At 38.8% G+C, this 16,982-nt stretch overlaps 1 protein-coding gene across 3 annotated transcripts in view; it reads left to right on the top strand.

The window, feature by feature from the left end:
• Window positions 1-15,081, top strand: part of TTC7B (tetratricopeptide repeat domain 7B) — a 130,733-nt gene extending 115,652 nt beyond the window's left edge. For all 3 annotated transcript variants that reach the window (XM_039552570.1, XM_039552569.1, XM_039552571.1), the window contains one exon: window positions 14,091-15,081. In XM_039552570.1, coding sequence (XP_039408504.1) covers window positions 14,091-14,312 — 222 coding nt within the window. In that variant the 3' untranslated portion in view covers window positions 14,313-15,081. The remainder of the gene's footprint in view (window positions 1-14,090) is intronic.
• Window positions 15,082-16,982: the final 1,901 nt, after the last annotated feature.

Raw genomic sequence — 16,982 nt, forward strand, 5'->3', positions numbered from 1 at the left:
AGCACAAATGTAACTCTGGAATGTTTCTTTGTGTGTAACCAGAGTCAGGTTTGGAGAACTAATGTCATAAATCTTCTTTCGTTGTTATGTTGTTTGTGTGCTTATGTAATTACCATTTTATGCAATAAATACTGTTTTCAGTAAGACTTTTCAGGTCAGCTTTTCCCTGAAGAGGGATAATACCCTCTGGGAAAGATCAGTTTGGTAAGAAATGGCAAGCCATAACTTTGTGCTCCTCTTCTGTGATTAGTGGGAGGTAAACAGAAGAGGGCTGTATAATACTTTGAAGTATGTCACAATGGTTCTAAGTATATATTACTGTCCAGATGTTGAGGCTGAATGTAGTTTTGTACTAAGATGCACTTATCAGAGTCTTGAGAAATTGAGAAAACTTTTTGCATCACACTGCATTACAGCTTCTTTCTGCTAATCTCTGATGTGTATTTTATACATGTGTGGCTTTTACACACTAATCTGAGAAATCCTGTGTTGTGTTAGATGCTGGTGTGATGCTTCAAGGAAGCTGGCTTTCAAGAAATAGCCCTTAAATTAGATTTGAAGTTGATTTTAGGAACAGCTTTTCTTTCTTTCTTAAGAGCTGGTATAGAACTGAAGGAAAAAGAAACATTAGCAAAACACTGAGTTAAAATGGAGTGCTCATGTTCAAGAGCTACGTATCTGTACATAAAGCATTTGACCTGGAAGAAATATTCAGTCTTTTAGTACTGCTCAGATGAACAAAGCAAAGCAATTCATTAGCAAAGCACTTACTTGGCAGAAATATGAAAACAGGAACATTGTTCACACTGTTAAAACCTAAGCCCTGCAAGGAGACACTACCCAAAACCACTTGAGCAGCATGCTTTAGTAGGCCCATTAGGATGCAGACATTTGATTCTTTCAGTTTTTCTTTCTGAATACTTTGATGAAAAATCCTGAGGTTTTTAAATGCTTTCCTGTTATTCCAGGAACTAAACATTGTAAGTGAATTTACAAATGCTTCTTTTATGGATGTATCTGAAATTAACATGAAATTAACCCCATTTTTTTCTGGGTTCTAATTAGTTAGTCTTTAATCAGTGATGCTGGTGAAATGATTCATTGCAACTCAGTGTATTCAATCTTCCTCAGCCACTACTAATACTCTGGTTATATCTTACACATTGAACTTACTATTTAAGACCAATATCCTTAGGAAATCAGGCCTATGAAATCACTATTTAATACATTTGTTTCATCTGATCAGAAGAGGGAATGATGAAAAAAAAAAAAGAGGCTTGTGCAAATATTACAAAAATAGAGGCAGGAGGAAAGACTACCAAGGCTTTTTCATTATTTCAGTTTTTATTAGGTATCAGCAAACGCACAAGAGTGAGTGTTTGTAAATTCTCCGCTGCAGTGATGTAAGACACAGTCATTAGAAAACCAAACCAGGCTTCACTGAAGTCACTGCTGTTAAAAGTTGACTTTTTAAAGTTATTCCAGAACATAACATAATGTATTGTGCTACATTAGCTTAGTTAGCTGTATTACTGGATAGCATAATATGTTTAGGGAAAATAGTGAATTGTGAGTGATACAGAGACCTTATCCATAAAGGGCTATAGAAATAACAAAAAAATCATGTGGATTCAACATTTCTTCTGTACAATATACAGTATGAAAATGGCTTCAGAGCTCTAAATCTACATGGACAAAGATCGTGTTAGGTAGCACTTTGGAAGAATACTTGCTGTCTATCAGAAGTGATCTGACCTACTAAATGAAAGGATTTTGCCTTGGCTTCTCAATTAAAATGACCCTGATGGTAAGTGGGGTTTGCTACCTTAAAATAAATATTTTAAAATAAAGACATCATTTTCAAAGTACATTCTCTCATTGAAAGCCAAACCCCCCTATTTTCTAAATGGGTGCAATAATAAATTAAGGCAGATATTGTCACGTGTTTACAAATGACAAATGTTCAAAAGATGAGCAAGTGAACCTCTATCAGCTGCACAGCCATTTCAATTTCCATTTTTCCATGGTCCTTGTTACAGTTTGTCCTGACAGGTGACAATGGCTTCTTTGGGATTCTGTCTGGTTTTTAATTTATGACCATTTGAAAAAGTGGTAGCCACAATAGCATTGGAACAGATGGTATTGTGAGGGTCACGGACCCAAAGATTTATCAGAGGGCTATGAAATGCTATGACACAAATGCAGTCTGTGATGATACTTTGTCATATTAATTGAATGCCTAGCCACAAGTTGGTAGGTTACAGTTGGCAGAAATAACTGGTTTTGATATAAAGTATAAAACTGTATGAAATGCTGTCAGATCTATTAAAGTAATTGACATGTCAAACTTAATTTCCTTTAAAATTGTGATACGATAGTATGAGCAGCTGGTGATCTCTGGAAAATAAATGAGGTAGCTTTAGCTTGGCCATCCAAACTCACCTCATTTGCTGCAGAATCAAACCCTGTTATGAGTAAGTGTGGCCTTTCTGCCATGTGGATTACATTTGATTTAATGTAACATTTATATCTGAATATTTTTGTGACAATAAATCAATGGATGTTTAACACAATAGCTGGTAGGAAATGTTTGTATCTCACCTCAGACTCAGCAGCTCACTTAAGTTCCAGAATTCCCACCTTCCCCACCAAACCCATGCTGTTGCTGTAGCTCTTATTCCTTGAAAATTCCTTCCTTGAAAAGTGGAAGCTGCCACTTTGCATTTCAGCTCTTTACTCAGAGAGCATTAACTTCCCAGTTTGCTTAGTCTGATCAAATCCTAGCTTTGTGGGGGAGTGCCTTTTCTGTCATTCTTGTTCTTCCTGACAACTGTGCTCCAGTGAACTAGAAAAGTGACTCAAATGGACAGGGCTCTTACACTCTGGGAAGCAGGGCTCAAATTTATTCCAGCTGCCTGTCAGCTGACAATAGTAAAAAAAGGAGAGGACTGAGGGAGAAAAACAGCATTTGGAATTATACTTTCTCTGCAGATTCCAACCTTGTGCACTAATTTATTATACAGCTTGGAAAATGTATTTCAAGAGCCATAAACCAACTACAGAATATGATTTAACATGCAGTGTCAATCAGTGCAGTGGTGGATATCCACTTACAAAAAGTCCGTAACCGCAAGTCATATTTTGCCTCAATCTTCAACAGGAATGTGGTATTCATCATGGATGGCAAAAGTAAAATTAGCAGTGGAAATGAAAGTATAGAAATGATGGCAAGTACTTGCTGGTGGAAGAGTATGGAGGAGTTGACCAGAATTCTGGAAGAACTAGGTGATTAAATAACTGAGGCTTCACTAAATATTACTGAATTTGTTAACAGAAAATTTTAGAATAGTTCGTGCAGTACCTCTACTCAGTGAGAAGAGTTACAGGACAAAGGCAAAAGTGAGACTTGGAGACCCTACAGTGAAAGAAATAAAATAACTTTCAGAAATACAAAGTCCAAGAGCAAGACTGAGTATAGAAGTGATTGGGGAGAACAAAGAGCTGGGGTAGTACTTGATCAGAGCTGCATCTCCATTGTGCATGAGTTGGCCTGGCACAACATGAGATATCATCTTGTCCCTGTTATCAGCATCATCATCTTGTCAACAGTGTAGTCTCACCTTTTCTAAGCCTACAGATTCTCCTTCCCTTGTGGAATGGTGGTGTTCATGCTCCACGGATTGCTTTATGTCCCCAAAACAGAGACTGCCATGCCCAGTGAAACCAGCTGAGGCCAGCCAACAGGACAAGTGAACCCTCAGTATGCACTAAGGCAGAGGTTTCACTCGGGGTTCCTCACAGGCTGGGGCTGTGATTCTCTTGTAATCCCAAGTAACATGGCTGGAAGGCAAACCCAGCCTGTGGCTTTGCATCAGTGTTGCCCTTGCACCTGGTGAGTGCCAAGGTGACTGCGGTGTGGCACTGGAAATCTCTGCAGAGTTTCCTGGGAGGAATAGGAAACTTTAATACTAATATATGATCCTTGTAAACATGAGAGGAATATGCATAATCCAAATAAGGCTAAGTGGCATTGGCACTGGAGCAAATAAAAACAAACTAGCTAGGGAAAAATTTGGGAAGATGATGTGAACAGGATTCCTAGCACTTACAGGCTGAACACTGTGGAACAAGAAATTGACAATGATCCACAAAAAAAAGCCAGTTGAGAGAAAATGTGACAGGCTTATATGGAATTTAATTATAAAACTTAGGTGATGCTTCAGTTTTATTAATCTGCTTCCAGATCAGTACTAACAAAAGCTGATTTGTTGAGGTACATTGACATTATTCTTAGGTCTTTAATAATTTTTTCCCAAAAATACTGCTGTTTGGGTTTCTCTCTTTAGTTGTCAGAAGCTTTTTTCTGTAGTTTCCAGTATGTTCAACTTCATCCAATTTTGTGCAAGGTAATTCAGTGTAAAGGGAAGTGTTTGTTTTATTTTTCTGAAAGTGCTAGAAGCCCTTTCTCAGCCAATGGTTAAATTCTGGCTCTTCTGACCTGTGCCTGATGGTGCACAGATGGGAGGGTGTGGGCCCTCCCTTCACACTGAAAATAGCTGTCCCTTAAAGAAGAGTCTGCTGGCAGCTGTCCTGGCAGACTGGCAGGTTAGTAGCTACCTACAGCTTCTGCCTTGCTTTTCAGAATCCGGGGAGAGATGGGGGGGGGCTGCATTCCCTCTCCTGCCGGGAGGTTTTTGCACACTGCCATGAGGATGGCCCTTCCAGTGCAGTGTGCTGAGCATGAGCAGCAGATGGCAGTTCACATCTGCTTTGCGGGGGAGGAAGTGCTCTGTTTCCTGGGGATGCTATTGAAAAAAATATTTATTAATGCTGTATTAAAAATAACCTCTTTTTCTTAGAGGTTACTGCAGTGCCAGTGTAGTAAGTGCTGCTGCAGTGTCATAACTCTTTTGAAACAGTGACATTAGTCATAGTTATAAACATATGTATGTACGTATTTTTATATGCAGAAGTCTCTTTGGCTGAGGGCAAAAGGAGTAGAAATGTGAGTAATGTGCTTTAATCTATGAATTTCTGGGTTTTTTTGGTTATGAAAAGATTGGTCATCTTTTATCTAATACTGCAGTTCTGACTTTTGAATATTTAATACAGGATTTTTCAGAATATTTTCGAGAAATGCACATGCATAAATGCACAAAGGTACTTCAGAAGAATATCATTCACTTCTGATTCCTTTTCCATAGTCTCAAAAGTTCAGACAAGTAAGTGCTAGTTTCTGTAGTACTGAGTGTGTACAAGCATGGACTACAAGTGCTAGCTTTCAATACAGTGGCAATCTAGCTAAAGATATCCACAGTGCTTGATTTGAACTCTGACAGTTCTATTAATTATAAATTTTACTCACAAAGCCTAGCACTGGATCTGCAACTCTAGTTTTCCTTTGATACACAAACTATTCCTCTGACTTCAGATTGATTTCTTCATTAAAACATTTGGTCAGTTTTTCTAATTACTATTTCCAGAAGACACATACAACTACTATGTTCTATGTGGTTGCATAGAAGAACTGTCATTAATGAAAAACAGCTTCTTAAAAAGTCACTGCTTGCTATTTCCAATTATTTATTTTTTAATTCTATCCATAATTGACTGATGGACAGAAAAACATTAATTTCTTGACATTATAGTAGTTTTGCATGGAGCACAAGCTTTCAAAACCAGGAACGTTCAGGTGTTCTAAACTGGAACCTACTCTTAGGCAGTGGAGTAAGGACCCTGAATTCCTGGTATCCTCAGTTCTTGTGGAAAATCCAGCTTTTGCTCAAATAATTGAATATTGACTCAGTGGGCTGACTTTGAGGATACTCATTTCAAAAACCTTGGTCTGAGATTTTCTGTTTATCCTGTTTGGCACTTGTATAATTTTTGGAGGATTTGGGTCTTTTTTCCCTCTTTTGGATATTGAAACTTTTATGTTACTCCTAGGTTTTGAATAATAGAAATACAGTTTTCTGTACTTCTGACCCTTTGACTCAATACTGGGAAAATAATGGCATCAATAACAAACAGTTCTTAGGAGTCTCTGTATGGAGTACAATGATCCAGTGGTAAACTTGGCCTTGCTTTAAAGCCAGGCAGTGTTGAAATACAGCTACAGATTAGACTGATTAAGTGGCAGGATTTCTGTAGGGAATGCATTGTGATGTGTTTATATCTATAAACTGTCTACAAAGGGGAAAGACAAAAATGTACCAAATTACAGAAATTACTATGGGCCCTTTCATAAACAGCACTGCGTGAAGCTGTGATCTCCTGCACCAGTTTTCATTGCAGGTGTATGTATTTTATAAATCTGGGAAATCCTCGTTTCTGGTTTGTGGGAGAGATGAGAAGACAATGATGTGGCTTCAGTGCTGGTAGTGGGGGGAGGGAAGATGCAGTGCTACCAAGCTTCCAGATGGAAGGAGGTGATCAAGAGACCTACATACAGTTCAGCATCACCTCATGGTCTCACACCTGGGACGAAATGTAAAATGTTTGCACCAGATGAGAAATACTCCAAGTTTAGGACTGGCCATAATCTGAGGGCTAAGGCTATATGTAATTATTCCCTGATGCCAGTGGTGATGCAGTACTTGCCAGAGCTGTAGCCATCTGCCTTTTGAAGGGAGAACCATTGTGGGTTTACTGTGTTGGTAGCCACAGCATATAAAATAAGACCCTCAATATAATTTTCAGATGGAGATAAAAAGTTAAATAAGATCTGGAGTCACTATCTGCTTCACTTTATCATAAGCCGTTCTATTTGTTTCCAGTGTACATGCTATTGTCAAATTGGTTCTTGCAATGTAGCCTGGTAATCATGCTATTTTTTTAAAAGCTGATAGGATGTTCACATAAGGTATAAATCAAAATTACAGCAGATTACTGCAACAACATGTTGTCTTAACAGGAAAAGTCCCCCAAGAGCTTCCATCTCAGTGGAAGGCGACAATCAGCAGTTTTTTAAAAAAAACCTTCGATTTTGAACCTTTCTGCATTCTGGGCTGTGAGCTGTAAGGAACTAAAAGGCAAGCACATCTTTGTGGGAAGGGCTCGGTCATTTCCAAGGGAGTTACAAGTACAGAGAAGCACTCCCGACCACACGGGTTCGTTTTTTCATGCTGGCGATGTGAAGTTCAGTGAGTAACAAAGCCAAAGTTGTTGTTTTAAAAATCTGTTGCCAAGCAGTAGGTTTTCTCCTAGCAACAAGTGTTTTGCAGCAGGGGAAGCAATTGGATACCTCAGGGGGTATGTTAGCACTGGGGGAAGGGCGGAGAAAGACCAAACTGGGGCTCCAGAGGGGCCACAGAGCACACAAAGGGTGTGCTGGGCATGGAGGAAGGCGAGGGAGGGGCCAGGCGGAGAGGGACATGTGGCACAGGCAATGTTCTGGGATAGGCTCTGAACAAAAGTGTTGGCTCCAGGCACAGGTTCATATTTGTTCATCAGCTGCTTTGTTTGGTTTAGTGAGTGATTGACTGTTATATTATTAGCTGCTTGTTCTCATTTAAAAAAGAAAATCCATACTGAGCTGCTAGGAAGTCTTATTTAGACCACATTTGAAGAAATACGCTTTTTATTTTTCAAAAGAATTGTCTTGTTAGAGAAAATAAGATAAGTAGTTTTTTATTCTGTATTTTGGAAAACGAATTCTATACATGTTGCAGTTTCTTTTCCAAAAGAAAAAAAAAATTAAAAAAAAGTATTTTTATCACCCTTACTTGTAAAGTAAGTGTAGTGTGGTTAATCCAGTTGGTTTTAAATCTTATAATGTGGCCACCCTTCAAAATCCCTGCATTAAAATGCAACCTGTGTCTGCAGATACAGAACTATGTTTATTCATCATTTTTTGATGGAGTGGCTTATTTCTAACTGCTGCGTTGTGTCACAATTTTTTCGTACTTGCAGAAAATAGTTATGTACAATGACTCAACGTGCATGTGCCTTTGAAAGGAGTTTATAAATGATTTCTTATGCAAAGTCATACTTTGACTAGATGGACATGTTTCAGCACAAAGTCATCAGCTAAAATGAAAATAGGAGAGCATAGTATATAAATAATGTTCTATTTCACTCTACGTAAGTGTAAAATATTGATTATAGACTACATTTAAAATGCGTATTTTTATCACAGAGGTTGGAAAGTATCAGCTGTAGAATTTTACTTATTTTTCCATGTATCATGACAAATTCTTCTCATTTTGCCTCACTAACACTTCTGTTTCATTATTATAGCATAACACTGTCAAGTCTCTGGTAAACCTTCAGGTTTGATAGATTTGTTTAAAAATAGCAGCCACCTTAACACTTGCAAAATAGGCTGAAAAAGCACCATGTAACAAGGGGCAGTTTTGTGATGCTAAAATTACACTGCATATGGATTTGCAATGCATACATTGCACACCGAGTTTTGTAACTATTTATGGTCATAATCCCTGATTTTTAAGTTTTTAGATAGGATGGGGATGTTTCTAACATTTCCTTCTGATATCACAGCTTAAAGTTGATTATCTCTTAGGCTGGGACCTGCTTAAAAACAGTAAGATAGTGAACTGGGAAAATTATTGTGAAGTTGGATGTAGTGAGTTCTTTAAATCTTTTGTAGCTTTTAAAAATCTTTTTTTTCCACATCTGAATAGCTTTGTGTCTGCTTATACGTAATCAGCTGTTAGCTTATTGAGCTTCAGCAGGTCATCAGCAAAACTGGCCACTGTTCTTCTGTCTCCCTGCTCTTATCATCAAAGGCAAAATCAGTCCGTTTTTTATTTTCATATGCTTATAATGTTTTCTTATAGCTATTGTTTTTGCAAGACACACTTTTATCTCTGAGGGTTATTTTTTGGCTAAATAAGGTCTGTGTCATACAAATCTAGAAGCTTTTTAGCAATCAAGTCATGTAACAGACCTGCCAGGAATAAATTAATATGAATATCATATCTGGTACTACTCAAATCTCCACAGTTGAGACTTCTGTAGGTCAACAGGCTGCATTTCTTAAACATGGTGAGAATCTCTGGCACTTCTTTGCACATTAAGTCGGCCACGTTTTTTGTTCTGTCCATTTCTCCCAGTTTCCTTCTCTGCAGAGAGAGTTCAGCACCGTCCCTGAAAAAGGCAAGAGTGCAAATGGACTCATGGTTACAGTTCCCCTTTTTTTTCACTTTTAAATAAATTTCATTGCTTTTGAGAACATCTCCCACCTCTAGTCTATATTTTTCTCAGAGAAAATGAAAATGTTCCTCTTGATATCAAGTGAATAAAGGTAAAAATCTCAAGTGGTGCTTTTGTTGAGACTGAGAACTGTTTATTTTCAGGCACGGTGGAGAAGTAATCAGATAGGTAAGCCTTAAGAAAACCTCCAGCTCTCTTCAGACAAAATTTTTAGTTACACCGAAGAAGCCACAGTGATCTTTGTAGTGTTACCTTTTTACCCTTTTTTTTTTTTTTCCAGTTCAATGGAATCCAAATATAGTTTAGCACTTTACGATAAAGCTCTGGTTTGATGAGACATATGATGGGTAATAATTATGACTGTAATTTTTTCAAAGTTAGTTCCATGAAAAAAAATTGAATGTTAGCTTCTCACTTGCCTAGAAGCAAATAAAAAAGTGACCTTACTGGACTGCTCTAAATGGCTGGTTTTAATCATTTTTTAAATAGTTGTTTTTCAAAATCAAAAATCAGTTATTTACAGAGTTTTAGTCCTATGTTTATTTGTCTAGATATGTCTTTTCCATTGACTGTTTGGTAATCATTATGACAGGTTAATTTGCAAAGAGAGAAAGCTTGTCTGCAGAAAAAAGATACCTTTGCAGTGAAGACTACACTACATGCTTATTTAAGCAATTATGGCTTTATACAATTCCTTATTATATCATGTTGTTCAGGCTCTGAGTGATGATAGTTTATCAATAAATAATAGTGCATTTTCTAACTGGAAATTTTATTTGAAGTCTGTAATGCTCCATTTGGAAATCCCAATTCATTTGAATGTTTTCCTTTTAAAAAATGCTTACATTTGTCTAATGAATAAATGGGCTCTGTTTGACTGAGCATTGTAAAAAACAATTCTTGGAGAGATGTTTGGGTGAAATAAGCAAAAACTGGTAGTTTTGTATGTGGGGCAATGTAAAATGAAGTGTAAAGGGAATGATTGAGGGAGGAAACACATGTGAAATCATTGACCAAGAGGGAGACTTTGTGACTCCAGACTGGGTGAGGAAAGAGTTGGCAAGATCTTGAAAATAACCTGTGGCAGAAGTTGGAAGCACTTTCCCCCCCATTTTGATTAATTCCTGGAGGGTTTTGTTTTGTTGGGATGTGAAGTCTGGATAGAACCTTGTTTGTAGTGACAACAGTACCTCCCTGTCAAAGGCAGCACACAGTGTTACACAGTGCTGCTCTTTTAGAAAGCCCCTTTGGAGAGCCCCTGGAGGCTCTTGGAATTGCAAAGTCCCTTTTACTCCCAGCTCTGGCTGGGCACTGTAAAAGGCTGCTGACCTTTCCTTGAGCAGAGAGCATCTGAGCTCCACAGATCTTTGAGTACTGTTGATTATTCAAAGTGACTGGTATAAATATCAGTGGATTGGAGACATGAAGCACTGGTTTCATTTATTGTGATGATGGCACAAAAAAGTCTCTTTGTTTCTTCAGAGATTCCCTTCACTTTCTGCCTGTGCTATTTCTCATTAGAGTTCTCTCTTCGAGTTTTTTGAATTACAAAATCAACCCCTACAATGAAGAACTGGCTAAAAGAAAAATAAGGTTTGCTTAGAGAGTTTACAACATACAGACATCCTAACCAGTGAGAAAGTGAAAGCCTTAACACACTTAGGGGAGATCAGTGATTTCACAGGAAAAAAAATCAACTTTAAAAGAACCCCAAAATTCTCAACAAACCAAACATGGAGTAAAGTAATAAGCATCATTTGTACCGAGCTGCAAAATGAAGAGGTGTACACACATTAGAGGCTTTTATAACTCTGCTAGGAGCAAATGTCATAAATTTATAGTTCTTTCATGTGAAAGTGATGCAATGGCAGGAAAGATCCTGCTTTCTCCTGCAGATGCCAACAGTTGTCTTAAACACCTCTGTCAAGTACTGCAGCATTCTAAAATGAATGAAGAACGAATAGGTTGCCTTAGATTTCTGTAATTCCTTTGGAACTTACTGGTTTGATTATCTTTTGTCAAATGGATGTTTTCCTACTGACAGTTATTATTATTTACACAAATTATTATACAGCATTTTTTCTAATTGATTCAGTTCCAAAATCCCTCTAATATTTTATCTTTTTAAAGACTATATCTCTATTTATAGAGAGGATATACAGAAAAGGCATTCTGCTTAGGTTTTAAACTAACATGCCAAGTCTGAAGGTTTGAACCATATGTCACTTAGGTATCCCTCTGTGTTTCTGCAGAGCTGATGTGTTGTTCAGGCCCATCTCCACCCATAAAGCAAGAGACTTAACATTATTCTGCAGATAAATGTCGTCCATACATCTGCTGCTAAATAAGTGAAGGCCAGAACTGGTAGCTTCGAGATTTTGTTTCCAGTTAGAAAGCAGAGGAAAATATGCAGTGAAGGACTGGGATAATTTGTACAGATTTCTGGGAAGTCTTAGAGGAGTTTTGGTTTGGGAAATGGGATTAGTTGGGTGGGTTTTGTTGTCATTGTTGGTTTTAGTGGTTTAGGTTTTTTTCCTGAAGAGTTAATTCAGAAAGCAAGCATATGCTGACAGCTGGTAAACTGAAGTTAGTTTTCTTGGATGAGCGTGGGTGCGAGGTCACCAAAGGATATTGCTGTGTGATAGACATGCCTGCTCCTTCTGCCTGTGGTGTGTAATGCTTAATAGAGCAAAGTCAGGCAAGGACTGCAAACAATTTGAAATGTTCTGTGCCTCAGAATTTTAATGAAGTCATCTAGGAAGGGGATTTACAAACTGGACACTTACAATGGATGACATCTGACCATCATTCTCAGAGTTAATGAATCGGAGGGTACTTTGCATTCTTTCTCTGGATCACTTGTTTGAGTTCAGCCCACAACTACAGTTATCAAATGTCACTGTCCTTTTAATGCTCTGCTTGAAACAAATCTAATTTTCTATTGATTCTTTGGAAGCAAAGCTGCTTGTCCCAGGGCTACCATCCCAGTCTGAGATACTACTGAAAGACTTGACTTTCAGGAAACACTCCCTCAAGAAAGCTGTGTCCCCAAAGCATGAGGGTACACGATGCGACCCCATTGCCCACACGAGTTGTTCCTTCACTACTGCTACATGCTAATTTCAAGACTGATGCTTGTATTCTTAGGAAGGTATAAAAGCAGGCAAACTGCCAGTATTTGCTCTAGTTCTATCACCTGGAAAATCTCAGCTATCCTTTTTGCCATACAGAATAGGGCAGATGTGACGTAATATGTGTCTCTTCCTATGAACAGGCTTATATCTGCAAAATTGGATTTTTCTTCAGTCTTGAAAAGAACAGCTTGTATCCTTAGCAAGCAGGAAAAATAGTCTGGCATATTTAAGAAAAAAGTATTACCAATATTCAAATAATTCGCATGTTTAATTAGTATAAAACAGACATATCTGCACCCCAAAAAAGCAAGGCTTTTGAAAATAGAGAATCTTGTCTTGAAAATTAACAACATTTACATTTTATTAGGGTTAGGTGCACTGCAGTGACACCAGCTTTGTGTATTCCATCTCCTTGCTTCATTTTTTGTAGTTTCTCATCTGATACCTACCACTCACTGACAATCACTTCACTGCAGGGAAAAAAAGCACTGACCCTGAGAGTTATCCAGTTTTTGTATTGGAAGTACTGTTCACTTGCTCTGAAAATGCTGACTCAATTGACAGCTCAAAAAAAGTCCAAACCCAAAAAAGCCCTCTAGCACCTCTATGTGAGAACATCTGCCAGGCTGATACAAATTAGCCTGCATTGCATTTATTTATTCACTTGCCAATACTGTACAGCACTCTTTATATTGTTCTACAGTTCAGGGTGTGCTCGGTTGTTCTGTAGGATGGAGTCAGCAGTCTTCCCAAGCTGAAACTCAGCCTGGTGGGCACAATTCTGGAAATGTATGGTGGATAATTCAGAGGCTGCATAGAATGTCAGTACTTTCTAATCATCAGTGCTTGGGTTAATAAGGATTTTAGGGACAGATGTACAGAGAGATAAAAAGAACTGTGGTCCAAGGAGTGGGGGCTGGGAGGGGAGAAGTCACAAGGCCTCTGTAAGCAGTAAGGGACGCCTCTCTGCAAAACAAAGATTTGTGATCCATATGTGTTTTGCAATACAGAATCACAATGTAAAAACGCATATTGTTAGGATTATTATAATCCCAGAATAAAGCTCTCTTACTGGGTCATTCCATGACTTTTCTGGCACAGTAACATAGCTGAATGTGATGGATGGAGATTTCCATGGCCTCATTCAGCCCATATCCTAGTGGGTTTGGATGTGCGCTGGATCGTGTGGTGTTGAATTGGATCTCATCTCGCAGAGGAAAATGGAGAATCTGTAACAAGGAAGCTTATGAGGAGGTTCTGTGCCTGCTGGTCCTTTGTGCATTACTGGGGCAATATCAGTCCCTGTTCTGTTCTGCAGATTAAATCAAGCACTGTGGTTGTTGCCCATTGAGCTGAACTCAGTCTTGTTACAGCCATCCCCGAGGGCCGCTGGTGCCGTGTATGCTCTCAGGTGTTACAGGGCATGAGCTGGGTGCTGAGATGCACAGGGAGGATATGAAAACTTCAGGGCATGCACCTTAGGACTTCAGATAACAGGAGCTTATGCAAAAGCCCAGGTAATTCCTGCTTCTTGGCAAATGGGTGGAGTTTTTGTTACTTAGTCTTTGTTTCCTGTACAAAGCCCCTTGACTTTGTTGGTGTGGAGTAGCTTGCTCCAGTCCAGCATCAGGTCATTTCTTTTCTTAAATTAAAAAAAAATTACATAGTCTAACACTTTGAGCCCAAGAGCTGCCTACCCTTATTTCACTGCAGTGACCTTGTTTGAGCTACAGGAAAGCCCTACTGGCCAATCTCAGCCATTTTCCCTTTGCTTTCTTGCAGGCTCTGATACTTCACCAGCTTGGGCGCTATAGCTTGGCAGAGAAGATTCTCAGAGATGCCGTCCAAGTGAACTCCACAGCCCACGAGGTCTGGAACAGCCTGGGAGAGGTGCTGCAGGCTCAAGGCAATGATGATGCTGCGACTGAATGCTTCTTGACAGCACTGGAGCTTGAAGCCAGCAGTCCTGTGGTCCCTTTTACCATCATTCCCAGAGTCCTTTGAGAGGGCACCTTGATCAACCGATTTTTGGTCTGACTTCTGGGTGAGCAACCCCAGTGTATGAGACTGCCTGGTAACTGGTTAGTTTGAGAAACTTTAGAGCTACAGGTAACAAACTCCACTCTTAGCGGGAAAGTGGCCAAAGCAGGGAGATGCCACCATATGTTAATGTCAGACTGAGATGACAGAGTGGTGAGCCAGAGCCAAATCACTCATATCGCCTGCAGTTTTGCCCTGGTAGTTTTAAAACATCGTTATATTGTTCATGGATGATGTGCCATATTTTGTTAGTGATACTTGAGTGTTACATAAAATTATAATGGAATCAACTACCAATTGTAGAATAAGATTCAGTGGCAGAACAGACTATTTTTAACAAGTCTGTTAATAAAACTCTTCTATTCCTGCCTCTCAACCTCTTTTGGCCCAAAGTCAAAATGTGAATTTTCTGTTTCCATCTCTATTTTAGTCCAGGCCAGAAAATCAGTTGAGTTCTTGTTTGTAGTTGTTAATAACTGTGATGTGTGGCTAACTGTTATCTAGAGCAAAGGCTGAGTACAAGAATATTTATATTTTATCAATGTATGCCTGTTACAAAAAATATATTAGTTATTTAAGTTTAACTTTTTTATGTGAATTCAGAGTTTATTTATCAATGGAAATATGTAAAAAGAAGCTTCAAATGGAATATTTACCGACATTCCTTATACATGAACCCACACTTGGCTAAATGGGATGATTATGTTAATAATAAAATGATTTTTAAATGGAACCTTTCCTGTGTCCTGTCCTGGTTAAGAATCTGGGGGAAATAGATGGTTTGTGGACACGTTTTTATGAGCTGGCTGGCTGGCCTTGAAGATGAGCAACACCAAAAGTAAATTGTTCTGAGGCCAGTCTAGAGAAAAGAAGCTGCTATACTCTTTGCCAATGGTACCGTTATCTTAGATTTCAGGTTTCCTTAAATCTTCACTACTCATTTTTTCTTCCTTCCACTCCAGCTCTCTATGAAGCCAGATTACACTGCTTCTACATAATATACGGACATTCACATATACCTTGGTAGTGCTTGGGAAAAGCATGTTAAATATTTATACAATATTCTTTGGGTTTTTTTACTGTCTTCATAGTTCTTTCTCAACATCTCCTGCACTTTGTGTCCCTTGAAAGAAAAGTTGGCTGGTTTAGCAGACAAATACTTGCCAGAGATTCTCTGGGATGTGTAGAGAAGAGTCATTGTTGCAATGACTATTCAGGGTACGTGAGCTGGGCTAGTAGCGTCCGCTCATTTTCAGCGTTGGGCACATTTGGAGCCTGGGAAGAGTTCCAGCTTCCCCATTAGACTGGGTGCTCCTTGATACTTGGCTGATTTGTCACAAGAAGTGGTTTTAAAGTGCTTAGCACAGGATAGCAGATGATTCAGGAAATGTTGTTCTTTGTTGCTCACCAGAGCTTACGCGCCTCAAACACATGGAGGATCCTCACTGCGGCAGCGTGGGGGTCCAGTGAGCATCTTCTAATGGCAGAAGACTTAAACCTGGGGAACTCTTCAGTTTTCCCCCTGGCATTTCATGTGCCTGTTAGGCTGAGGCTACTTTGAAATTGTAACTGCTTGGCATTTGGCCCATATGTTCTCTGTAAAATGGACCAAAACCCTGTAATAGGTAGTGTTTTCAAATCTATTTTAAAGGCAGTAGAAATTGTGTCATCTTGCTCACTGTGAAAAACATCAGTTTTGTTTCCCCATTTAAAGTCCCTGTTTGGCGTATTTTCTTCCTACTGTCCTTGGCTTTCTTTTTCTCTTTTCTTTTTGCCAACTGTTCTCTTTTCTAGTCCCAGTTCATAATTGGTGTTCTGGCCCTGCTGTCTTTTGGCACCCATTACATGATACCAAAAAATAGTGCAAAACTTTCATTTGTTTAATTCAGTTCTTCCTGAGCACTTTTCCTATCCCAGTTCCATTAGTTAAATTTGTGATACCTTTCACAAGTGTGCTCCTTCACAGTATTGACTCACCTTTTACTGTAATATCAAAGCTTTTCTAACAAGGCAATTTGCACCTAGATATGACACAGGGGGTCTTTCTCAAGAGAGCTTCAGACAAAAGTAGAGAATAGGAGAATTCTGTAACAGAATTCAGTTCTGATTCTTCTCATTCCAATTCAAGTCCTGGGCTGTTTTGATAAACTCCCAATGTGGAAAGGTTAGCAATCTAATTGTGTCATGTCTTTTATTAGTGGAGAAGTTGTCACTGGTGTTGTGCATATCAGGTGAACCTGAATATCTGTTTTCTTTTTCTTGCACTGGAATCAGTTTCACTGTAAATCCACAAGCCTCTACCTCTTGGGAATAGCCTCAGCTACCTATTTTTAAAAATAGTCTGTAAGGCTGTGCATTTAGGAATTTTCAGGCAGAAGTGGAAATCCTTGCAGCATATGAATTATACAGCAACACTTGTTTAAACATAGTTTTTGAGTTAAAACAACAAGTTTCTAGGTTTTACAGCTGCACTTTTTTTTTAAACAAGTAAGAAGGCCAAGATAAAAAAATATCTGTTTTAGTTGCTATACAGAGAGATTTGCCTTTTGCAGTCTGCTGTCAGACCACCATAACTTTTCAGTCACTAGTGAAGGAAACAATGCCTGTGTGCACAGCCAGTCCCGGAGAAGTGTT

The sequence above is a fragment of the Corvus cornix genome, chromosome 5 (genome assembly GCF_000738735.6).
Source record: "Corvus cornix cornix isolate S_Up_H32 chromosome 5, ASM73873v5, whole genome shotgun sequence".
Lineage (NCBI taxonomy): Eukaryota > Metazoa > Chordata > Aves > Passeriformes > Corvidae > Corvus > Corvus cornix.